General features: G+C 45.1%; 1 protein-coding gene across 2 annotated transcripts in view; it reads left to right on the forward strand.

The window, feature by feature from the left end:
- Positions 1-26,691, forward strand: part of PUS7 (pseudouridine synthase 7) — a 289,815-nt gene that overhangs the window by 130,036 nt on the left and 133,088 nt on the right. For both annotated transcript variants that reach the window (XM_063927033.1, XM_063927034.1), the window contains exons 3-5: positions 3,219-3,303; positions 3,385-3,486; positions 14,932-15,076. In XM_063927033.1, the coding sequence (XP_063783103.1) occupies positions 3,219-3,303; positions 3,385-3,486; positions 14,932-15,076 (332 nt within the window). The remainder of the gene's footprint in view (positions 1-3,218; positions 3,304-3,384; positions 3,487-14,931; positions 15,077-26,691) is intronic.

Genomic DNA, 26,691 nt, shown 5'->3' on the forward strand with positions numbered 1-26,691 from the left:
GTATGACTGACTATGACGGTATAAAGAATGAAAAAAAAACCACGGTTAGGTGGTATATATTATAATACAATTATGGACGGACTGCCTGCCGACTGCCGACACAGAGGTAGCCACAGCCGTGAACTACCGCACTGTACACTGGTTGATAAAGAGATAGTAGTATACTCGTAACAACTAGTATGACACTATGACGGTATAAAGAATGAAAAAAAAACCACGGTTAGGTGGTATATATTATAATAATACAATTATGGATGGACGGACTGCCTGCCGAGTTCCGACACAGAGGTAGCCACAGCCGTGAACTACCGCACTGTACACTGGTTGATAAAGAGATAGTAGTATACTCGTAACAATTAGTATGACTGACTATGACGGTATAAAGAATGAAAAAAAAACCACGGTTAGGTGGTATATATTGTAATACAATTATGGATGGACGGACTGCCTGCCGAGTTCCGACACAGAGGTAGCCACAGCCGTGAACTACCGCACTGTACACTGGTTGATAAAGAGATAGTAGTATACTCGTAACAACTAGTATGACTGACTATGACGGTATAAAGAATGAAAAAAAAACCACGGTTAGGTGGTATATATTGTAATACAATTATGGATGGACGGACTGCCTGCCGAGTTCCGACACAGAGGTAGCCACAGCCGTGAACTACCGCACTGTACACTGGTTGATAAAGAGATAGTAGTATACTCGTAACAACTAGTATGACTGACTATGACGGTATAAAGAATGAAAAAAAAAACACGGTTAGGTGGTATATATTATAATACAATTATGGATGGACGGACTGCCTGCCGACTGCCGACACAGAGGTAGCCACAGCCGTGAACTACCGCACTGTACACTGGTTGATAAAGAGATAGTAGTATACTCGTAACAACTAGTATGACACTATGACGGTATAAAGAATGAAAAAAAAACCACGGTTAGGTGGTATATATTATAATACAATTATGGATGGACGGACTGCCTGCCGACTGCCGACACAGAGGTAGCCACAGCCGTGAACTACCGCACTGTACACTGGTTGATAAAGAGATAGTAGTATACTCGTAACAACTAGTATGACACTATGACGGTATAAAGAATGAAAAAAAAACCACGGTTAGGTGGTATATATTATAATACAATTATGGATGGACGGACTGCCTGCCGAGTGCCGACACAGAGGTAGCCACAGCCGTGAACTACCGCACTGTACACTGGTTGATAAAGAGATAGTAGTATACTCGTAACAACTAGTATGACTGACTATGACGGTATAAAGAATGAAAAAAAAACCACGGTTAGGTGGTATATATTATAATACAATTATGGATGGACGGACTGCCTGCCGACTGCCGACACAGAGGTAGCCACAGCCGTGAACTACCGCACTGTACTCTGGTTGATAAAGAGATAGTAGTATACTCGTAACAACTAGTATGACACTATGACGGTATAAAGAATGAAAAAAAAACCACGGTTAGGTGGTATATATTATAATACAATTATGGATGGACGGACTGCCTGCCGACTGCCGACACAGAGGTAGCCACAGCCGTGAACTACCGCACTGTACACTGGTTGATAAAGAGATAGTAGTATACTCGTAACAACTAGTATGACACTATGACGGTATAAAGAATGAAAAAAAAACCACGGTTAGGTGGTATATATTATAATAATACAATTATGGATGGACGGACTGCCTGCCGACTGCCGACACAGAGGTAGCCACAGCCGTGAACTACCGCACTGTACACTGGTTGATAAAGAGATAGTAGTATACTCGTAACAACTAGTATGACTATGACGACGGTATAAAGAAAGAAAAAAAAATACCACGGTTAGGTGGTATATAATTATACAATTATGGATGGACGGACTGCCTGCCGAGTGCCGACTGCCGACACAGAGGTAGCCACAGCCGTGAACTACCGCACTGTACTGTGTCTGCTGCTAATATAGACTGGTTGATAAAGAGAGAGTATACAACAATATACTACTATACTGGTGGTCAGGCACTGGTCACCACTAGTCACACTGGCAGTGGCACTCCTGCAGCAAAAGTGTGCACTGTTTAATTTTAAATTAATATAATATTATGTACTCCTGGCTCCTGCTATAACAACCTGCAGTGCTCCCCAGTCTCCCCCACAATTATTATAAGCTTTTATACATTGATGTGCAGCACACTGGGCTGAGCTGAGTGCACACAGACTGAGTCACACTGTGTGACTGCTGTGTATCGTTTTTTTCAGGCAGAGAACGGATATAGCAGAGAACGGATATATTAAATAAAAGTTAACTTAACAACAACTGCACTGGTCACTGTGGTAAACTCTGTCTGCACAATCTCTCTCTCTCTCTCTCTCTTCTAATCTATTCTAATGGAGAGGACGCCAGCCACGTCCTCTCCCTATCAATCTCAATGCACGTGTGAAAATGGCGGCGACGCGCGGCTCCTTATATAGAATCCGAGTCTCGCGAGAATCCGACAGCGTCATGATGACGTTCGGGCGCGCTCGGGTTAACCGAGCAAGGCGGGAAGATCCGAGTCGCTCGGACCCGTGAAAAAAAAAGTGAAGTTCGTGCGGGTTCGGATTCAAAGAAACCGAACCCGCTCATCTCTAGTACAAAGTATAGTCAAAATTGTCACTTAGTCAAAATCGTACATAGACAAAATCTCAAGCACAGATAGACAAAATCTGTGGTATCTGGGCTCTGGGGGAGTTTAAGGGAAATTGCATAGTCAAAATCAAACATAGCAGGGATCTCACTGTGTGTACACATTACTGATACTTGCAAATTAACATTTCATTGGTTTATTTCCAATTTCATCTTGGTCAAAGAAATAAATAATCTATTTTGTTTTTAATTATTTCCATTCACTTGCTTTAGGGCACTACTTTATTATAATCCGTTGGTTTTGGCTGCTTTTGATAAGCAGTCTGCTACAACAAGGCATCCAGTTTTTCAGGAGTCTTACTACTAAATGAACTATTTTCTTTCTTTTCTTGGAACGCGGTAACATTTGGTATGTCTTTCTTTTTGGAGGATCACCTAGCTAAGCAATTGTTTTCAAAAATGTAATGGGTTAATTGAACAATTTAGGACTTTAGGTTAGACAAATTAGTAAAATTATTTGAACATTAATTGAATATATGCGCTTCTGTCAAATATTAACCCAAATACACAAACTTCTATTTTTTATTAGGTATTCTGATTTTGTTGTACACGAGATAGGAAAAGATGGTAAAATCATATACTTGAATGACTTAACGATCCCAGCAAATGATGAGGTAATTCTCGCTCAATATATTTGAATGCTGGTTTGATTTCTTTTCAGACCTAACTTAATTATTGGGGGTTTTTCTTCATAGGATCCTTCCGAAGAAATTTATACGGTTCTTTCAGAGGACGAGAAGAAACGCTTGGAAGAACTTCAGCTATTTAAAAATAAGGAAGCCAATGTAGCCATAGAGGTAATGTGCAAAACTGACTTGTTATAGGTTTTTACTTTCTGGGCTATTGGTAACACAAGAATGATCAGAATATATATATTGTATCGTTCTGGGGTAAAGGAAGCTTTCTATATTATGACTATTCCTCTTATTGAAATAACTATGACCGGATGCCTCCTTGCTTCCTTCACCCTGGGAATCGCACACATTTGGTTTGGGTCACACGGAACCTGTTACTGACTCCACCCACTGCACAATGGGCAGGTATGTCGCTGCAACCACCAGGCTCCTAATACATGACACCTGGAACCACATGTTGCTCAGGCTCCTACCACAGGTACCTGAATACCGCTTACTGCTGTGTACGTGTGTACTTGCTGCTGGTATACTATACCTCCTGGTTGGTGTTGGCTGCCCCCTCTGGTCACTGATCAGACCTTTGCATTGGTAACTGGCCGAAGGCGGAGCGTGGAGACAATGGGCTCATTCCAGAACAGGCGGAGAAAGGGACTGCAGTTGTCGCATTCCTGTTGGTCACAAGATGAAGGCAGTTGTCTTGAGGCAATGATGTTTATGTGCTCAAAATAAGTACTAAAATGGTCCCTTCCCTGTTGCCAGGGGGAACAGCATACAAAATATGTTTACAGCAGTTCAGTCCCTCTTGATGTCACAAAAGAATGTACACTCTTCTTACTCCAACACACAATACCACAGGGGGTAATTCCTCCCTGTCTTTAGACCAATCCATTTAAATTCATTAGCCTTGCATGCCCAAGAAATGATCACCTTTAACATTGTCCTTTATGGACAGTGGGGAGGGGTCAGTTCTTTGTGTCTTGTTCCACCTGCTCTGTTAGTCCCAGTGCAGGTGCCAGGCTGTATGGAATTGGGAATGTTCCCTTCAAAAATACTTCCAGGAATCTGCAAGGGAACCAAGCCTCCTACCTCTAGCTGAAACCGAGCTCCAGAGATCCCCTGGCAGGGTTTCCTGCGCACCGAGTGGGAGCACTTAGTAACTCTAAAAACACACAGCTGGCCGGGTGGTCAGCTCTTTTCTCTGTCTTCCCATGCAAAAGGCCTTCCATTTGCATTGGATCCCCCCTAGATCACCAGGAAACTAGTAAGTGCACTTTACTTTAAATACGTTTTCAATACATTTCATGAGTTTAAATATACCCAGAGCCTGTGCCCAGCAACAGGCTCTATACCACACAGCACTGCAGCTTTTGGGGTCTTGCAGTCCCAGCTCAGTTCTACAAATACTGGTTAAAATACATTTGTACAGTTTATTTTAGTCTTTTTCTATATTTGACTTTGTTTTATATGCTGCCTTGCGTTCAATGCTGGGCTCCCTTAGCCCTACAGCCTGGTTAGTGCTGGGGCTCTCCATTTACAGTTTCACAGTATTGCACCCGATTGCCCCAGCCCATGGACTCTGTCCAGGCTGCAGGCGCTCGTCACGGTCTTCTCTCTGTGCTGCGAGTGTGGGGAGCTTTCTCTCCCTATCCTCCTGCGTGTGGCTGCACAGCTCTTCTGCGTTTTAATGCTGGGGGTGCCCAGATCTCCCGGAATCCCAGCAATCGATGCTCAGCCCGAAGTGATGGAGGACCGGGAGCTAAGCTCCTAGCCGGATCCCACTGTATGTGGTGCTAAGTACCGCTGCCTTGCTGCAGCCTCCGGAGGTGATACTGGGCTGCGGCGCATCACACAGCCCTGCTGCCGCCCACGATCTTCAGTGCACCAGAGATATACATCACTGCCGCGGCTCATCATTGTGCTGGAGTGTCGAGTGCTGGGCTCCCGGTCCTCAGCGGTTGGCGCACCAAGTGCTGCAGCCTGGTACTAAGGGGTATTGTGTCCAATTGTAAAGCGCAACGGAATTTGCTGCGCTATATAAGAGACTGTTAATAAATAAATAAAAATATTTACTAAGCCTTGGATGGAGATAAAGTGCACGGAGATAAAGTACCAACCAATCATCAACTACCTGGCATGTCACAGGCTGTGTTTGAAAAATGACAGTTAGGAGCCGATTGGCTGGTACTTTATCTCCATGCACTTGAACTCTATCCAAGACTTAGTAAATAGACCCCTAAGTCCTGGCTGCAGTGGCTCCCTTCTCCCCTGGTACACGGGGGAGGGGGAGGGCTGGGGGGGGGGGAGGGGGTTTAACATACCTCACTGCTGCAGCTGCCTGAGAGGGTCCAGTCTGCGGCAGATCAAACAATAAATATTTTTAAACATTCGGCGCCTCGCGCCATTGATACATTTAAAAATTGCCACCTAGTGCCAATACTGCATTTAAAGATGGCGATGCAGCACAGGAGTTATCCCCTTCAGTGCCACGGCCACCATTAAGCATGTGGGTCGAGGCGTCTCTGGCCACAATAACTTAGTAGTATCGGTATGCAATAACCATTTTCTGTACTAGCTCATTCAGAATTGACCTGAAATGCTTAATTTTATGAGTTGTGTGTCCCTTTTGAGAAAGCCTTAATCATTTCCTAGTTTGCAGCATTTTATACAAATCTATATAATTAGTATACAGTAAAAAGCCAAATTATACTCTCCATTATTTCCTTTTCTTTAAAATAAATCTTGCCATGTCTTAAATTTAATAAAATCCACTCTAGATAGGTAGAGACAGATGGATTCAAACAACGCCCCCTGCAACAGTGTTTACCCAAGCAGTCTCTAAAAGTATAAATCTACTGAAACAGCATGGGTGGCAAACCTGGATTGCAATGGAGTACTATAATGAAAATAAATTATCTACTTCATTACTCTGTGGCAGACTTTACAATGGGATGTACCCAAGCAAAACAATCTGGAAGGCAACAAATACACCAAAAAGCATTTATTTGCTTGATTACAGGATATGTCTCAAAACTGAGAGGGCAGCTAGCGAAGGTATATAATAAATGTCCCTCTTGAGCTCTGCGGGGACGGTCCAATTAGCCGCAAAGGGTGCAATGTGCCATTACGTTGCAACGGCACCCGCTTTCACACCCTTCACGGGCTGAAACCAGCCTCAATTTGCACAAAATTGCTCGGACCTCTATGGCGAGGAGAGCACTTTTGTGCGAATTCGGACCGTCGTACCGACGAGATCACAGCAGCTAATTGGATTGACCCCTAAGTATCTCTAGAACGTAATGCAAAATCCTAGTATGCATGAGTGTGTACTTTTGTAGTACATTTAAGTCTAGCCTGTTGGAGGGGGCTTGACTTCTGGGATCAGAAACAGATGTGCTGAATTCTGTTGTCTTAGATTAATATAGAGTGATTGCTGTCACTAGATATAGTTCATGCTGTCTGTTCTTGCCATCCACTGGCCATATGCAAAAAGTATGGCAACAGTCTGCAGCAGGCATTCCCAACCACAGTCCTCAAAACAGTGCAGGTTTTAGTGGTATCCAGGCTTCAGCACAGGTGACTTAATTAGTAGCTCAGTTATTTTGATGTAACCATCTGTGCTGCAGCCTGGATAACATTAAAACCTGCACTGTTGGTGTGCCTTGAGGACCGTGGTTGGGAATGCCTGGTCTACAGGTCGATTTGCAAAGTTAATGAAAATTTCTCATACGTCCTAGGGGATGCTGGGGACCATTTCATGACCATGGGGTATACACTGTTCCGCAGGAGCCATGGGCACTTTAAGACTTTTCAAGGGTGTTAACTGGCTCCTCCCTCTATGCCCCTCCTCCAGACCTCAGTTTTAGAAATGTGCCCAGGCAGACTGGATGCACTCCAGAGGAGCTCTACTCCCTGATTTGTGGGACTGAGGGGGTAGAAGTAGGAACCAACTTCCTAAAGAGTTTCATGGCTCTGCTTCTGGCTGACGGGACACCATTAGTTCCTGAAGGGAACTGAACGCTAGTTGTGCCTAGATGCTCACTCCCACAGCACGATGTCACCCCCCTCACAGAGCCAGAAGTCAGAAGACAGGTGAGTGTTAGAAGACAGATCTTCAATCAAGAAAGTGACAGCTAAAGGTACCGCGCGGCTGGCGGGAGAGCAGCGCGCCATGTTGCCTACACATACACAGGCACTGCAGGGCGCAGGAGGGGGGGGGGGGGGGGGGCGACCTGGGCAGCATGAAACCTATTGAAACTGGCATAAATAAGGGGCATAAGTTGCTGACGCAAAGTCCTACCCCCGCCAGTATAAAAAATTACCTCCTAAAAGCTGAGGAGAAACACGCCATTGAAGAGTGGAGCTTCCTCCTCAGTCAGCCAGCACACTGCTCAGCGCCATTTTCTCTCTCTCCTCAGGCTGCAGAGACATCGCTGGTCCTCCTCCACTACTGAACAAGTATCAGGGTGCAAAACGGGGGGCCACAGTGAATTTGGTGCTATATAGTTGTGTGATTAGCATTATAAAAGCGCTGCATGTCAGTGGGCATTTTGTGTTCACAGACATTGTGTTACTGGCGCTTGGTTGTGAACTGGCAAATCCTATCTGTGTCCCTCTGACAGATATTACTGTGGGTCTGTCCCCTATAAGTCCTGGAGTGTATGTGCTGTGGTTTTGCACGTGTGTGACATGTCTGTGGCAGGGAATCTTATCCTCTGTGGGAGACATGTTCGAGACACAGAGGTGTAATATGACACCAAGAGCCTGACTGGGTGAAAGATTGCATGATAGTGTGAAGCACTACTGAATCTCATGCAGAAAACTGAATATAATCTTTTGAAGATGTGATTTTTAAAAAAAACAAACATGTTTTAGCTATAAAGGAGGTGTTAGAAGTTACGAAGCCCCCTCTTTTACCACAAGGAGAGGGTTTACTTTAGTAAAGAAGTAATGGAATTTTCCCTCCACCTTAGGAGTTGAACAGTCTCTTGGAGGGAGTCTGATTTAACCTGAAAAAGAAATTTCAGATTCCCAAAAGGAATTCAGGCAGCTTACCATTTTCCAAAAGGTGGGAGTCACCCTGCATTTTAGACAGGGCCCTGTCATAAAAGAGAAAAGTTGTTTCTTCCTGTGCCTGGAATGGCTTCACTTAAGGAGCCGACAGACCGCAAGTGAGTGAGGTGATCTATTGATGCGGCCAATGGGACACTACTCAGGCCTACCATTGTCTGTGCGTGGGTAAGTAGTGCTATTGAAAAGTGGTCAGAAAACTTGTCATTAGACATTGACACAATAGATGGAGACAAGATACTCCTAACGTTAGGTCATATCAAAGACGCTGCTGCGTACGTACTAGAAGCCATGAAATATGGAGACTCTCCCGTATAAAGGTGAGGCCTTGTTTGGTGATGGGCTGGATGCGTTAGTCTCGGCGGCTACCGCAGGTAAGTCGACATTCTTGCCTTCTGCTCCTGCACCAGCAAAAAAGACACATCACTCTCACATGCAGTCCTTTCAGCCCAACAAATACAAAAAGGCCAAAGGTTCCCCCTTCTTGGCAGGTAGAGGAAAAGGAAAGAAGTCCGCAGCGTCTCCAGGATCCCAGGAGCAGAAGTCAACCCCTGCTTCTGCCAAATCTGCAGCATGACGCTGGGGCTCCCTTGCGGGAGTCCGCTCGGGTGGGAGCACGTCTGAAACTTTTCAGCCAAATCTGGATTCAATCTGGCCTGGACCCATGGGTCTTACCAATAGTGTCCCATGGGTACAAACTAGAGTTTCAAGACGTCCCCCCATGCCGATTTTTTTTCAAATCGACCTTGCCAGTTTCTCTTCCAGGAAGAGAGGCATTAACAGCGGCAATTCAAAAATTTTCAGGATCCGGTCATTGTCCTGGTACCCTTGTCACAGCAAGGAGAAAGTTTTTATTCAAGCCTCTTCGTAGTTCCGAAGCCGGACGGCTCGGTCAGACCGATTTTGAACCTGAAAATTCTGAATCTCTACCTGAAAAGGTTAAAGTTCAAGATGGAATCCCTGAGGGTAGTGATTTCCAGTCTGGAGGAGGGGGACTTCATGGTGTCAGTAGACATAAATGATGCTTACTTGCATGTTCCCATTTATCCTTCTCACCAAGCTTATCTGAGATTCGCAGTACAGGATTGCCATTACCAGTTCCAGACGTTGCCGTACGGACTCTCCACGGCACCAAGGGTATTCACCAAGGTGATGGCGGAGATGATGGTCCTCCTTCGTCAAATAGGAGTCAATATAATTCCTTATCTGGACCATCTCCTGATAAAAGCGAGATCCAGGGAACAGTTGGTGCAGAACATCGCACTCTCCCTGTCAATACTCCAACAACACGGTTGGATCGTGAATTTTCCAAAGTCGCAGTTGGAACCGATAACAAGATTGTCCTTTTTAGGGATGATTCTGGACACAGAAGTACAGAGAGTATTTCTTCCAGTGGAAAAGGCTCTGGAAATCCCGAAAATGGTCAAACAAATATTGAAACCAACAAGCGTGTCGATCCATCAATGCATTCGGTTGTTGGGGAAAATGGTAGTGGCCTACGAGGCCATACAGTTTGGCCGATTTCATGCCAGAGTATTCCAGTGGGACCTGTTGGACAAGTGGTCCGGATCCCACCTACACATGCACCGGAAAATAATCCTGTCCCCAAAGCCAGGATTTCGGTGCTGTGGTGGCTACACAGTTCTCACCTACTAGAGGGACGCAGGTTTGGGATTCATGACTGGGTCCTAATAACCACGGATGCAAGTCTCCGAGGCTGGGGAGCTGTCTCACAGGGGGAAAGCTTCCAAGGAAAATAGTCAAGTCGGGAAGCCTGCCTTCACATAAACGTTCTGGAATTGAGAGCCATTTACAACGGCCTTCTACAAGCGGTAAATCATCTTCAAGATCATCCCGTGCAGATCCATTCGGACAATGTAACAGCAGTCGCGTACATAAATAGGCAAGGTGGAACGAAAAGCAGAGCGGCAATGGCAGAGGTGACAAGGATTCTCCTCTGGGCAGAAAGACATGTTAAAGCTCTGTCAGCAATTTTCATTCTGGGAGTGGACAACTGGGAATCAGACTTCCTCAGCAGACATGATCTCCATCCGGGAGAGTGGGGCCTCCACCAAGAACTATTCGCAGAGGTGACAAGTCTTTGGGGAGTAGACATGATGGCATCTCGTCTAAACAAGAAGCTTCAGAGATATTGTTCCAGGTCGAGAGACCCTCAAGCAATAGCAGTGGATGCACGGGTGACCCAGTGGGTGTTTTCGGTCGGTATATGTTTTCCCTCCACTTCCGCTGATTCCAAAAGTTCTCATAATAAGAAGAACAAGAGTTTGAGCAATCGTCATTGCCCCAGACTGGCCAAGGAGGGCTTGGTTTCCAGATCTTCAGGAGTTGCTCATAGAAGATCCTTGGCCTCTAGCTCCTCGAGAGGACCTGCTACAGCAGGGGCCGTGTGTGTATCAAGACTTACCGCGGCTACATTTGACGGCATGGCTGTTGAGCACCAGATCCTAGCCCGAAAAGGTATTCCCAAGGAAGTCATCCCCACTCTTATTCAGGCCAGGAAAGGAGTAACGTCTAAACATTACCACCGTATTTGTAGAAAATATGTGTCTTGGTGTGAATCCAAGAAGGCTCCTACGGAAGAGTTTGAGTTGGGACGTTTTCTCCATTTTCTGCAGGCTGGTGTGGATGCCAGCCTTAGATTGGGGTCACTCAATATCCAGATTTCGGCCTTATCAGTTTTCTTTCAAAAACAATGGGCTTCTCTTCCAGAAGTTCAGACCTTCGTGAAAGGGGTTTTGCACATCCAGCCTCCATTTGTGCCTCCAGTGGCACCATGGGACCTTAATGTGATGTTGCAGTTCCTTCAATCGAGTTGGTTTGAACCTCTGCAGGAGATAGAATTGAAGTTTCTCACTTGGAAAGTGGTGATGCTTTTACCCTTGGCATCCGCAAGGCGGGTGTCTGAGTTTGGGGCCTTGTCTCACAAGAGCCCTTACCTGATCTTCCATGAAGATAGGGCGGAGTTCAGAACTCGCCAACTTTTTCTTCAGAAGGTGGTTTCTTCTATCCACATAAACCAACCTATTGTGGTGCCAGTGGCTACTGACACTTTCACTGAGTCAGTCTCTAGATGTGGTTAGAGCTCTGAAGATTTATGTCGCTAGAACAGCTCGGATACGGAAAACAGAGGCTCTGTTTGTCCTGTATGCTCCCAACAAGATTGGGTGTCCTGCTTCCAAGCAGACCATTACGCGCTGGATCAGAGGTACGATTCAGCACGCTTATTCTTCGGCTGGTTTGCCGTTGCCGAAGTCTGTGAAGGCCCATTCTACTAGGATGGTGGGCTCGTCCTGGGCAGCTGCCCCGGGGGGTCTCGGCATTACAACTTTGCCGAGCAGCTACTTGGTCAGGGTCAAACACTTTTGCTAAATTTTATAAGTTTGACACTTTGCCCAAACTTGAGGTCCTCATCGGCCAATCTGTGCTGCAGGGTCATCCGCACTCTCCTGCCCGTACTGGAGCTTTGGTATAAACCCCATGGTCATGAAATGGACCCCAGCATCCTCTAGGACGTATGAGAAAATAGGATTTTAATACCTACCGGTAAATCCTTTTCTCCTAGTCCGTAAAGGATGCTGGGCACCCGACCCAGTGCGTACTTTACCTGCAGTTTTGTTCAGTTAGTTACATGAGTGTTGTGTTACATTTGTTTTCAGCATGTTGCTGTAAATGGTACATGCCTGTTGCCGTGTGTTGTTGAATGCCATGTTGTGCGGCATGGTTGAGGTGTGAGCTGGTATGATTATCACTGTTAGTATAAATGTAAATCCTTTCCTCGAAATGTCCATCTCCCTGGGCACAGTTCCTATAACTGAGGTCTGGAGGAGGGGCATAGAGGGAGGAGCCAGTTCACACCCTTGAAAAGTCTTAAAGTGCTCATGACTCCTGCGGAACCGTCTATACCCCATGGTCATGAAATGGACCCCAGCATCCTCTACGGACTAGGAGAAAAGGATTTACCGGTAGATATTAAAATCCTATTTTTATATAATCCCACTGGTGTCTAATAGAATATAACTAGTTTGTGTCGTCCAAGTTAGCTAAAGTCCTCATCTCAAGAAAATCGTAGCCCTCAAACCAGGGTTGCCATCAGAAATTACGAGGCCCGGGACTAGCAAAATAGGAAGGTCCCCCCCTGCAGCCCCCGACACTTCTGGAGCTGCTGCAGACTGTTTGGCAGCCTGTTTCAAGTAAAGCTATAGAAAATGTCCCTTCCAAAATGACCCCCGCCTCGAAGGAAACAGTTATTAAAGATACTAGAGCCTTCTCTAGGGCAGCGACCATCTTGAGAGGGACTTTTCAATAGCATGTAGGCGGACGGATGGCGGTGGGGGAGCAGCGGCATGAGCGGCCCGTGCCCTCCCCTCTGTTAGAGTGGCAGGGCCCGGAACAGCTGTGCCCGCAGCACCCCCATGATGGCGGGACTTCCTCAAACCACATTTTGACAGGCTGCGAGCTAACTTCAGGCAATACAGATATCTGCAAAGCACGTTTGAGAGCAAAACTACTAAACTAATCTGGAATAAACCAGAAACTTTGATCGTGTAAGCATAGGATGAACCAATTTATAAAAATTACCCATTATTAACAGGAAACAGCATCTAAAGTAGCCCCTTTGATCTTTAGTGTTGACTTCTGAGTCAGAAGTAGGAAAATATGCGTGCACATTGCTGGAGACAGCATCTTAAACTAATATACTTTGGTATACTAAGAGAAACATGTTTGCTCATTAGCATAGAGATACTACTAGAAATATAGTGGAAAAAAGAAGGGCTTGGGCAGTACAAGACTGGCTTTTCTACACTACTGGATTTGTTTAATTTAGAGATGCATTAGATCAGGTTTCTGGTTCTTAAGAAATGCCATAAATCAGGCCATATTTTGTCTGAAATCAGACGTATCTCTGCATATTATTACCTCTGTCATGGGAGTGTAGGTGGAACTGTGAACTATACACTTGCAGAACTTCTCCTACGAGCATTGCCAACCAATTAATTTTGTCGCAAGTACTATAGATATGCAAGTGAGATGCTTACGACTCTGGATAACCTGTAGTTACTTACAGTTTTTTTATGCTTGCCCACATTGCTTACAATTGCAAGATCTGTCTGCAATCGGCCCACGTATGCAGAAACCCTATGCTTCCTAGTATTGTGCGAAAGCCTTACAGAATTATCTTTGTAAGAAATACTTTTTATAGTCCAGTGGTTTTATAACCTGGCATGACCAGTAACAATATTTTATCGTTGATCAGGATACCTGGCACGTTAAAGTTTGCTGTGTGTGGCCTGGGGACAGTTTGCACAAAGTGTATGGTGGATTTAGGAACGTTGGGGGATGATGATTGGGATCATATTTCCTGCTCCCTGAGGGTTGCTATGGTTTATGCCAGATTCCAGCAGCTTCAGCTATATATTTTGCATAGGGTCTATTGGACCTCGAGTAGACTGTTCAAATCGGAGGATCGGCATCAGACACCTGCCCTAAGTGCTCCGCTTCAGCTGCTGGCTTTTGGCATCTGCTGTATTTGTCCTCGGATGACCTTATTTTTGAAGGAGGTTGTGAAAAGCATTTCCTCTTCTGAATCCATGTATATGCATTTTTGGGTTATAATTGGAGGACTCAATCAACACATCTCAGAGTATATGTTAATAATCTCCTTACTCTGTCCCGTGTCTGTTTAGCCCGCACATGGATGGGCAGCGACCCACCTTCCCCTCGGTCCTGGGTGGCACTGGTTAATGCCACACTTTCACATGAGTGCTTTATGTATACAAAACATAAATGTTCTGGGAAATAGCGATAAGATTTGGGGGTTTGAGAGAACTCTCTAGTTATTTTCTTGATCTCTCAGTCTAATCTGTATTGTGGGTGTTGCTTCTACAGCAAGATCTGCGTTCATCTATTCACATGCTGGGAGCAGGCCAGCACAGGGCGAGGCCGTCCAGCATGTGCATTGCGCTGCCCCGCAATGCGTTTGCTATTTATTTGCGAACGCATTGATTTTGAGTTGACCCCTGGCTGTGCTGGCAGGTGGTCTGGTGACACTTTTTTTTTTTTTCTCTCCAAATAGCTGTATGTGATGTCACGCAGCCGCCCCGAAAACTGTCTGGACACACCTACGTTGTCCGGACTGCGCCCACTAAATGCTGCATCAAAGGATACCGCTGTCTATCACCTTGCAGCTGGTACATGTGCGCAGACCGTCTGGATGCAGCCGCTGCGTACAGACACGCAGCTGTGTCCAGGTCTGAATAAGACCCTGTGTGTTTTATGACTTGTTAACCAACCTTTTGCCTCTCGCCGATGCTGACCTGTCTCCATGTACGCTTCTACACTTCTTTTTGCTCTGCTTCACACTATGTTGTTGGAAATGCAAGTGCTGTCTTCACTTTGTTGCTGTTAATGTAATTTGTGTATTGTTTTTATATTTGTTTATTAACAATATCCTAAAAATACAGCTGATTTATTTTTATTTTTTTTAACTTTGTGTACATTTTAATTTGTGATTTCATTCAGGTTGTTGATGACACCAAAGAGAAGAGGACAATCATTCATCAGGCTGTAAAAGGCTTATTTCCAGGACTAGAAACTAAAACTGAGGATCGGGATGGAAAGAAGTTTATCATAGCCTATCATTCAGCTGGCAAAAACGCTTTATCAAGTAAGAGCGTGCGTCTATGAGATTCTATTGCTGCTATAGTCCCTTTGCACTTTTGTACAGCTGACCTCAATATGCAGTTCATTCAGTCATTTCATTACTATGTAGGAAGTGCCAAGCATCCATGAACTCTCACATGTGCATTGACTAAAGTCAGATAGAGTTTTGTTGCGGACCCTGTTGGGGGAAGTGAAGGAGTAAAGAATTCTCAGAATTACATTTTATAAAATAAGAATTCAAGCATTGTAATTATATGTGCACCTTTCACCATTCCTAGGTAACATATAATACCACTTTTAATGGGAGGCAGTTACGTCAGGAGACCGTAGGTCACAACGCAGACGCCGGAATCCCACCCCCTTACAGTCTCGACTAACGGACTATTCCCACTCGCTCCGCTCGCATCCCACTGCAACTCCCCCGCCGGCCATCTGCAAGCTGGGGCTCCGGTGTCTGTATGGGAGACCGCCAGTCACACATACCGAACCCGCTTTAATATAAAATATTTTCTTTTTTTTTTTCCCCTATTCACATCATATCTAGGCGAAAGGGATCAGTGAGTGTCTTATGCTAGTTTTATTCCGATTTTGCAGGGGGAGATTTATTAAAGCTTTTAAACTAGACAAGTGGAGGTGTTGCCAATAGCAACCAGTTAGATTCTAGCTATTTTCTAGCATGCAAAATCGGATTGGATACTTTGGGCGACACCACTACTTTTTATATTTATTATATTGCAAATCTACTCCAGTCTCAATCTTTGTTGACTACATTTGTCCATGTAAGTTGCAGTTTATGGACAAATTTAGTTAACAAAGATTGAGACTGGAGTAGATTTGCTAAAGTTTCTAAATATAAAATATGGGCAAGGAGGTGCTTCAGCTTGATACATGCCTCCACACACTGCAAGTTGTATAGAGGTAATTTCCATTGACTGCCTGGAGTTGGCTGTATGAAGATTGAGTAGATCAGACAGGCTTGATAACCAAACCAAACAATCCAGGCAGCTTTTTTAGTCTGAATAATTATCATTCAGGTCAATACACATCATTCAGAACAGTAGTTTCATCAGCTTATTTGTATGATTATCGTTTAGTGTATGGCCAGTTTAAGAAGTATTGTGGTAAATGTTTTTAGAATTGATGCATTGCTGTGGGTACAGAGAATAAATAGACTTTTAATAGTTTAAATGCTATGTCCTTTTCAAAAGTTTCATGTGTAAATTATTAATTTTTATAGGGCACCATAAAGGGTGAACCACACCCTACAGAGTGCAAATACAGATTGTTTTGCAAGCTAATAGGCTACAAAGCGCAAAACGTTTCAGTACAAGTAAGCTAGATAACTAAACAATTGTGCTTATACAAATAAAAGCACTAGCGCCCTGTCTCTAGGATTTCACATGTGCTGTTTGCCAGTACTGTAAAGGTGCAGACACACTAGACAATTTGCTCCGTTTGCGATATCGTCTAGTGTTTCCCCAGCCAGGCCGCCGACAGTGTGCATACAGACTGTGCGATATCGCACAGTGACGTCAAGCCCCGGTTGGCCCGAACATGGAGCATCTGACAATATTGTCAGACTGAGCTGCATGCACAGATGACAGTGGGGGTCGTTAACGACACCAGGGAGTGCGCATCGGGAATCTCTTGCAGCATACACACTGGGCATAATTGTAAACGATACGATTTCACTCAGGAGGGTGAAAAATGAGCAATACCGTCTAATACATCACCTAGTGTGTATGCACCTGAACACATACACTCTTTCTCTATATCGGGCTCTTCTCTTTCCAAAACTTCAAATATGTTCTTAAAATCAATTTCTTTCTTAAAGCCTACCAAGTGTTCCTCACACACTAACTCACTCTCCCCCACGTTTGTCTGCCTCTCCCCTAAAGATTGTAAGCTCTCACTGGCAAGGGCCCTCTTCCCTCATACCATTCTCTTTCACCCTTGCCAACAGCTGCAATATACCTTCAGGGTCAGCCAGAGTTGTTTTTTGGGTATGAAGCCTGTATACAGTATGTAGCAATGACTATATGTATCTTACTGTCAAGTCTTGTGTACTTTGTATTCTGTTATGTTTGCACTGTATCTGGATAATTGTAAGTTTTGTAACTCAGTGGAATTAGGTGAGTAAAACTTTTTTTTTTTTTTTGGTTATGGTTCTGTTATAAAGAGTATTATCTAAATCACATATCAGGATTAAGTCAACCCAAATATTCAAGGCTTTGTGAAAAGACTTCTCTGTGACAGTAGTTATTACTGCATCGTTTGAATCTGGGTGGGTGGGATTGGAGTAGACTGAGCTGCTTCTGGATGTTTTCTGTGTCATCGTGTTTGGTCAGATATTTAAAAAAAAAAAAAAAAAAAAATCCAGTACAAAAGTGTATCACCCACAACTATACAATACACAGTAAGGGGTCAATTCATTTAGAAGGAATGTTGCTGATGTGCCCTTGTGACTGAGTTTGAACACCAGCAACTACATTGTGCATTTTACCTCGTTGCCCCATAGTAGTGCCCAGGAAAAGCACAATGCACATCACCCATGCATCATGCAGGAACATGAGATGTCACATTGCCTCTAACTGAATTGACCCCTAAAACTTTATTATGTGATAGCTCATACTTGAGTAACTCTGCAACAGCATTAATGTCTGGCTCTCTCCCGGACTAATTAGGAAATATTCCTTGCCTAAGTAATGGGGGTTTTAAGTTTGTGCTAAAAGATTCATTAACTGGTGTTCATAGAGGGTATGGTTTAGAAAGCAGTATTGAGGTTTCAGCAGGGTGACTATTTTATATAGAGGTGGGGTGTCGCACAAAATTACATATATTCTGTTAAATATCAATAATGGAATGATAAAATGAGCTAAGTATTGAAAAACCTTTAGACCCTGGAATATCTTGTGTAAAGATGTGAAATATGGGATGAAATTGTGAGGAGGAAAAAAAAGAAAATAATGTTGGTAACTTTGCTTAAGAAGGTTTGATTTGTAACGTTAGGTAGAGATCCGCTCAGAAGTTGAGCGTCTTTGTAATTTTCGGATTTGCTGAGAGATAGTTTTCTCTACAATATTGTATGTAGATTTTGGGTTATATTCAATTGAAGTCGGATCCATTCCGACATTCATTTGTCGGAATGGATCTGACCTGACGTGCTTTTTGACAAGTTGAATTCCTCGACTTGTTGAATAATTTGGGGTTAGATTGAATAGGTCAGAACCCCTTCCGACCTAAAAAAGCCGAAAACTGCCATCTTCTCGACAGACAGCAGCCTTCAACTTCAATTGAATATACCCCTTCGTCTCCTAAAAATACTGCTTTAATTTGAATAGTTGTTGGAGTTTGTATTTCTATTTTTCAATACAAAGCATCAGATGGCAAGGGGACAAGACAGTCCTTGCACAGTGAATTGTTTGCCGTTGCTAAGCTCATTGGAAGATAAGGTGAAGATTATTTACTGCTTAGCAGTGTTGGTCTCTTTCCACATCCCCGGCCTTTTATTCTGCCTCCCTCTTCTTTCATATGTTATCCTTGTACGATGGTTTATGTTCTGGTAGCGTCCCCTAAAGGAAACCCCTAGAAACTGAAGCAGAGGACTCTGTGTCACTGACTGTACTTACTATTAATATCTTGAGAGGACTCTTGTGTCCCAAGTAGATTTAGGATATCTTTGTTACACACATACAGACTCATTTATTTCTCTAGAACATGTACAATTAAAATCTAGAAGGCTTATCTGAAAAAATATTGGATGTAAGACATCTGTAGTCACCGGTTCAAATAGCACAACCCGTTGGAGCACCGATGACCTGGGACTGAACTAAATCTTTTTAACACTGGGCAGTATTGTTTCACTCCAAAATGCCTTGGTAATTTTGATATTTCTTTGTGCCCTGCACAAATTCAAAGCCATGCCCCAAAACATAGCCAAGCCTTCACGATGTTTCACAGTAGGTATGGTGTTTTTTTCTCTAAAAACTTTATCTGTGAACATAAAGCTAATGTGACCTCCCAAAATGCTCCACTTTTTGACTCCTCTGTCCAAAGGACATTCTCCCAGAAGCTTTGTATCACAATATACATTGTAGAAAATTCCTGTTTGGATTATTTTTTTTAATGTTTTTTGTTTTTTTTCAAAAGTGTAGTCCTCCTGGGTCGTCTCCCATGGAGCCCCTTATTGTTTAAAAAAATAATCTGGTGGTACAACTTTGACCTTGCAGTTCAGCTTGTATCTCTTTGCAAGTTTTCCTGCTATCCTTTTTAATCCTGTTTAATCGGGGTTGCTTTTCCTCTTGCCACCGTGCTCAGAGAGGTTGGCTACAGTCCTATGGACTTTAAACTTCTTAATATTTGCCGTTATAATCACACAAACATCCAACTTCTTGGACATTTATCTTTTTAAAGACTTTACCTTTAATGTGCTTGTCTATACTTTTCTTTTTGGCTGATTTCTGGTGCTCCCTTGTGTGCTGAAAAATTAAAAAGCAGAGGGAGTTTCCATCATTCCTAGTGTGTCCGAACTGGCCAAAGCAGTTATCATCCTTGGCATCTGCCCATCCGACCATACCTGCTTGGTCGGGGCCCGTTTTTCCATCAGGACCTAGCTCGTTGATGGCAAGGCTGTTGAAGCTATGGTCTTCTGAGCAAACAGCCTATCTGATCAGGTCATCCTGACCATGATAAAGACCAGAAAGCCATCATCTGTCCTCAAATTACCATTGAGTTTGTATAATTTACATTTCCTGCAGCAAACACAAGTGGACCTATATATCGAAATTCGATTTTGCTTGTCTCCTGTTATTTATGTAGAAAATCTTGGAAAGTGGGTTGAAACCATCTTCAGGTTATGGCCTCTTCACTTTTTCCAACGTAAGTTCAAGATGTGCTTCATGTTCAATCACCGTTTGTTCCTCTGGTTGTTCAGTGGGATCTCATTTTGGTCCTGTTTGCACTTCCTATACATATTTTGATCCTCTAGATGTCATTGATCTCAAATGTTAGACCTGGAAAGTTTCCTTTCTCTTACGTCCTAGAGGATGCTGGGGACTCCGTAAGGACCATGGGGTATAGACGGGCTCCGCAGGAGACATGGGCACTATAAAGAACTTTTAGAATGGGTGTGCACTGGCTCCTCCCTCTATTCCCCTCCTCCGGACCTCAGTTAGATCCTGTGCCCAGAGGAGATAGGGCGCACTACAGGGGAGCTCTCCTGAGTTTCTTTGAAAAATAATTTTGTTAGGTTATTTATTTTCAGGGAGCACTGCTGGCAACAGGCTCCCTGCATCGTGGGACTGAGGAGAGAGAAGCAGACCTACTTCAGTGATAGGCTCTGCTTCTTAGGCTACTGGACACCATTAGCTCCAGAGGGAGTCGGAACGCGGGTCTCCCCCCGACCGTTCGTCCCAGAGCCGCGCCACCGTCCTCCTCGCAGAGCCGGAAGATAGAAGCCGGGTGAGAATAAGAAGACTTCAAGGCGGCAGAAGACTTCGGATCTTCACTGAGGTAAGCCGCTGCGCGCCATTGCTCCCATACACACTGCACACACTAGTGGGCACTGATGGGTGCAGGGCGCAGGGGGGGCGCCCTGGGCGGCAATAAAACCTCTGTTTCTGGCATAGACACTGCGGAGGCAGTAATTCTTTAAACCCCCGCCAGTTTGAGATATTTTGAGCGGGACCGAAGCCCGCCGCCTGAGGGGGCGGAGCTTGGTCCCTCAGCACTAACCAGCGCCATTTTCTCCACAGAGATCTGCAGAGAAGCTGGCTCCCCGGTCTCTCCCCTGCTGAACACGGTGACACAGGGCTGAAAAGAGGAGGGGGGGCACTTGTAAGGCGCTGTGAGTGTATTACACAGTAATATAATATAAAAGTGCTATTATCTGGGACATTATTTTCCAGTGTCAGTTGGCGCTGGGTGTGTGCTGGCATACTCTCTCTCTCTGTCTCTCCAAAGGGCATTATTGGGGAACTGTCTCCTTAGAACTGTATCCCTGTGTGTGTGGGGGTGTCGGTACGAGTGTGTCGGCATGTCTGATGTGGAAAGCTAAGCTAAGGAGGAGGTGGAGCAGATTGTGGTGTCGCCGTCGACAATGCCGACTCATGATTGGATGGACATGTGGAATGTTTTAAATGCAAATGTGACCTTATTACATAAGAGATTGGACTAAGCAGAGTCCAGGGAAAAAAGCAGGGAGTCAATCCACGGCTTTGGCTGGGTCACCGGGCCCTTCTGGGTCTCTAAAACGTCCCCTATCCCAAATAGCAGACACTGATACCGACACGGACTCTTACTCCAGTGTCGACTACGATGAAGTGAGGTTACAACCAAGGGTGGCAAAAAGTATTCATTATATGATTGTTGCAATAAAAGAAGTTTTGCATATCACAGATGACCCCTCTGTCCCCAACACGAGGGTGCGCATGTATAAGGAAAAGAAACCTGAGGTAACCTTTCCCCCATCTTATGAGCTGAACGAGTTATTTGAAAAAGCTTGGGAAACTCCAGCCAAAAAACTGCAGATTCCCAAGAGGATTCTTATGGCATATCCTTTCCCTGCACAGGACAGGGTACGTTGGGAATTTTCTCCCAGGGTGGACAAGGCTTTAACGCGCCTGTCCAAGAAGGTGGCGCTACCGTATCCGGACACGGCAGCCCTCAAGGATCCTGCTGATCGCAGACAGGAAGCTACTTTAAAATCTATTTATGCGCATACGGGTGCTTTACTCAGACCGGCAATTGCATCGGCATGGGTGTGTAGCGCAGTTGCAGCTTGGACAGATCCCTTGTCAGCTGACCTTAATACCCTAGACAGGGATACCATTTTATTGACCTTAGGTCACATTAAAGACGCAGTTTTATATATGAGGGACGCTCAAAGAGACGTTGGGCCAAGAGCAGAGGTTCAAGAGCCAACGCCATGGCGATTTCTGCTAGGCGAGCCCTGTGGACCCGCCAATGGACGGGTGATGCCGACTCAAAGAAGCATATGGAGGTTTTGCCATAGAAAGGTGAAGTTTTATTTGGGGAAGGTCTCGCAGACCTGGTTGCCACAGCTACCGCGGGTAAATCTACCTTTTTGCCTTTTGTTCCCCCACAGCAAATGAAAACTCCACAATATCAGATGCAGTCCTTTCGGTCGCATAAGTCCAGAAGAGGTCGGGGCTCATCTTTCCTCGCCAGAGGTAAGGGTAGAGAGAAGAGAGCCCCTGCTCCGGCTAGTTCCCAGGAGCAGAAGTCCTCCTCGGCTTCTACTAAATCCACCACATGACGCTGGGGCTCCACTGAGGGAGTCCGCACTGGTGGGGGCACGTCTTCGACTCTTCAGCCAGGTCTGGGTTCTGTCAGACGTGGATCCTTGGGCGATGGATATCGTATCCCAAGGCTACAAACTGGAATTCATAGAGGTGCCCCCTCGCCGATTTTTCAAGTCTGCCTTGCCAACTTCTTCCCCAGAGAGGGAAGTAGTGTTAGCTGCTATTCAAAAGCTGTGTCAACAGCAGGTGATTGTCAAGTTCCCCTAGTCCAACAGGGGAAAGGGTACTATTCGACCCTGTTCGTGGTCCCGAAGCCGGATGGTTCGGTCAGACCCATTTTAAATCTAAAATCCCTAAACCTGTACTTGGAAAAGTTCACATTCAAGATGGACTCGCTCCGGGTGGTGATCTCCAGTCTGGAAGGGGATGATTTTATGGTGTCACTCGACATAAAGGATGCATACCTTCATGTCCCCATATATCCTCCTCATCAGGCGTACCTGAGATTCGCTGTGCGGGACTGTCATTACCAGTTTCAGACGTTGCCGTTTAAGCTTTCCACGGCCCGAGGATTTTCACCAAGGTGATGGCGGAGATGATTGTGCTCCTACGCAGGCAGGGAGTCGCAATTATCCCATACTGGGACGATCTCCTGATAAAAGCAAGATCGAGAGATCAATTGCAGAAGAGCGTGTCGCTCTCCCTGAGAGTGCTACATCAACACGGTTGGATTCTCAATCTGCCAAAGTCACAATTGATTCCAACGACTCGACTATCATTCCTAGGCATGATTCTGGACACGGAACAGAAGAGGGTCTTTCTCCCGATGGGAAAAAGCCCAGGACCTCCAGAACATGGTCAGAGACTTGCTAAAACCAAAAAGAGTGTCTGTTCATCAATATACTCGAGTTCTGGGAAAAATGGTGGCAGCCTACGAGGCCATCCCCTTCGGCAGGTTTCATGCAAGGACGTTTCAGTGGGACCTCCTGGACAACTGGTCCGGGTCCCATTTACGAATACATCAGAAGATAAGCCTGTCCCCCCGGGCTAGGGTGTCTCTCCTGTGGTGGCTGCAAAGTGCTCACCTTCTAGAGAGTCGCAGGTTCGGCATTCAAAACTGGATTCTGGTGACCACGGACGCGAGCCTCCGAGGATGGGGAGCAGTCACACAAAGAAGAAATTTTCAGGGGCTATGGTCAAGCCAGGAGGCTTGTCTACACATCAACGTACTGGAATTGAGGGCCATATACAACGGCCTACGACAAGCGGAGAATCTTCTTCGCGACCTACCGGTTCTGATTTAATCAGACAACATCATAGCCGTGGCTCATGTAAATCGCCAAGGCGGGACAAGGAGCAGAGTGGCGATGGCGGAAGCCACCAGGATTCTTCGCTGGGCGGAAAATCACGTAAGCGCTCTGTCAGCGGTCTTCATTCCGGGAGTGGACAACTGGGAAGCAGACTTCTTCAGCAGACACGTTCTCCATCCAGGAGAGTGGGGACTTCATCAGGATGTTTTTACAGAGATAAGTCTTTGGGGAATTCCTCACATAGATATGATGGCGTCACGCCTCAACAAGAAGCTTCGGAGGTATTGTGCCACGTCAAGGGACCCTCAGGCAGTAGCGGTGGACGCCCTGGTAACACCGTAGGTGTTTCCGTCGGTCTATGTGTTCCCCCCTCTTCCTCTCATCTCAAAAATATTGAGAATCATAAGACAAAAAAGAGTGAAAACAATCCTCATTGTACCAGATTGGCCTCGAAGGGCCTGGTATTCAGATCTTCAGGAGATACTCGCAGAAGATCCATGACCTCTTCCTCTCAGGGAGGACCTGTACCAACAGGGGCCCTGCGTGTTCCAAGACTTACTGCGGTTACGTTTGACGGCATGGCGGTTGAACACCGAATCCTAGCTGGGAAAGGTATTCCGGAGGAAGTCATTCCTACTCTGATAAAGGCTAGGAAGGAGGTGACGGCAAAACATTATCACCGTATCTGGAGGAAATGTTTCTTGGTGTGTAGCCAAGAATGCTCCTACGGAAGATTTCCATCTGGGCCGTTTTCTCCACTTTCTACAGACTGGAGTTAATATGGGCCTAAAAATAAGCTCCAGTAAGGTACAGATTTCGGCCCTGTCTATTTTCTTTCAGAAGGAATTGGCTTCTCTCCGAGAAGTCCAAACTTTTGTAAAGGGAGTGCTGCACATCCAGCCTCCTTTTGTGCCCCCAGTGGCACCTTGGGACCTTAACGTGGTGTTACGGTTCCTGAAGTCTCACTGGTTTGAACCTCTTCAAACGGTTGAATTGAAATTTCTCACTTGGAAGGTGGTCATGTTGTTGGCCTTGGCATCTGCAAGGTGGGTGTCTGAATTGGCGGCCTTGTCTCACAAGAGCACCTATTTGACCTTCCATGTGGATAGAGCAGAGTTGAGGACTCGTCCTCAGTTTTTGCCTAAGGTGGTTTCTTCATTTCATATGAAGCAACCTATTGTGGTGCCTGTGGCTGCGGGTGACTTGGAGGATTCCAAGTCCCTGGAAGTAGTCAGGGCCTTAAAAATCTATGTAGCCAGGACGGCTCGGGTTAGGAAAACAGAAGCACTGTTTGTCCTGTATGCAGCCAACAAAGTTGGCGCTCCTGCTTCAAAGTAGACTATTGCTCACTGGATCTGTAACACGATTCAGCAGGCTCATTCTACGGCAGGATTGCCGTTAACAAATTCGGTAAAGGCCCATTCCACTAGGAAGGTGGCCTCTTCTTGGGCGGCTGCCCGAGGCGTCTCGGCTTTACAACTTTGCCGAACGGCTACCTGGTCAGGTTCAAACACTTTTGCAAAGTTCTATAAGTTTGATACCCTGGCTGATGAGGACCTTGCGTTTGCTCAGTCGGTGCTGCAGAGTCGTCCGCACTCTCCCGCCCGGTCTGGAGCTTTGGAATAAACCCCATGGTCCTTACGGAGTCCCCAGCATCCTCTAGGATGTAAGAGAAAATAAGATTTTAAACCTACCGGTAAATCTTTTTCTCCTAGTCCGTAGAGGATGCTGGGCGCCCGTCCCAGTGCAGACAAAATCTGCAAGGCTTGTATATAGTTGTTGCTTACATAAGGGTTATGTTACAGTTGAGATCAGTCATACTGTTAACTGGTTGCGTATATTCCAGGTTGTACGATGTGGATGCTGTGGGCTGGTATGAATCTTGCCCTTAGATTAACAAAATCCTTTCCTCGTATTGTCCATCTCCTCTGGGCACAGTTTCTCTAACTGAGGTCTGGAGGAGGGGCATAGAGGGAGGAGCCATTGCACACCCATTCTAAAGTTCTTTATAGTGCCCATGTCTCCTGCGGAGCCCGTCTATACCCCATGGTCCTTACGGAGACCCCAGTATCCTCTACGGACTAGGAGAAAAAGATTTACCGGTAGGTTTAAAATCTTATTTTTTGCTGGCCATTTAATCTTCCATAGGAGTCTCTGAGCTGGCTGCGTTTTCTTGTAAGTCACCATTACTTGTTTTCCCTCAATACAGACAGATTCCATGTACCAGACCATCGTTTTCAGCCGAAGTTTGTTTTCCCAGATTGTTTTTAAGCAGGATATTATGGTTCTGTCTTTGGGTGACACCTCGTCATCTGGCAGCATGAATGTTGACGCTTTTTTAAACATTTTATTGAGGGAATGCTACACAGCAACATGTTATTTAATAGAAATAATACATGCAAAAGTCAAGGGGTAAGGAATATAGGCATTAACGTCAAGCAGGAACAGCTAAAAATGATTCACTGTAATAGTAATAATGCATCCCATAAGTAACAATGGTATTACACTGATAGTAAACCGGGAGGCAAGCAGGAGACTGCCTGTCGAGATCCTGGTGGTCACAAAGCCAACTCCAGAATCCCGACAGGCGAAATGCAGACGCCAGAATATCGGCATCCCGGCAGCGATATAATGGCAGTTCGCCGCTAGTAATTAATATATATTCCAGTAAAACAATATATGAAATACATTGGAAAGGAAGGATTTGCATCTAGGGGTTATAATTGATTATATTAAATATCACATAATTTATCTGTATGATAGTAGTGCCAAAAAGAAAAGCTGGCAAAACCCATTCTACTGCACATAGTTAATGTTTTAAATTTAAAGCCGCAATCCTGGCACTAAAAAAATTTAGAAAATTGACAAGGAAGGACTTAAAAAGGGGCAACATGAGTAAGGACCTCCATATTATATCATGAGGTAAGCTGAAAGTTGTTCCATAAGGAGAATTCAATGGCAGGCGATAAACGGTGTATAAAAGATAGCTATGTATGAAAAAAAATATTTCTGCAAGGCCCTCCCTATTCGCTCTGAACCTTCTTGAT

Source organism: Pseudophryne corroboree, chromosome 6, assembly GCF_028390025.1.
Source record: "Pseudophryne corroboree isolate aPseCor3 chromosome 6, aPseCor3.hap2, whole genome shotgun sequence".
Taxonomy (NCBI): Eukaryota; Metazoa; Chordata; class Amphibia; order Anura; family Myobatrachidae; genus Pseudophryne; species Pseudophryne corroboree.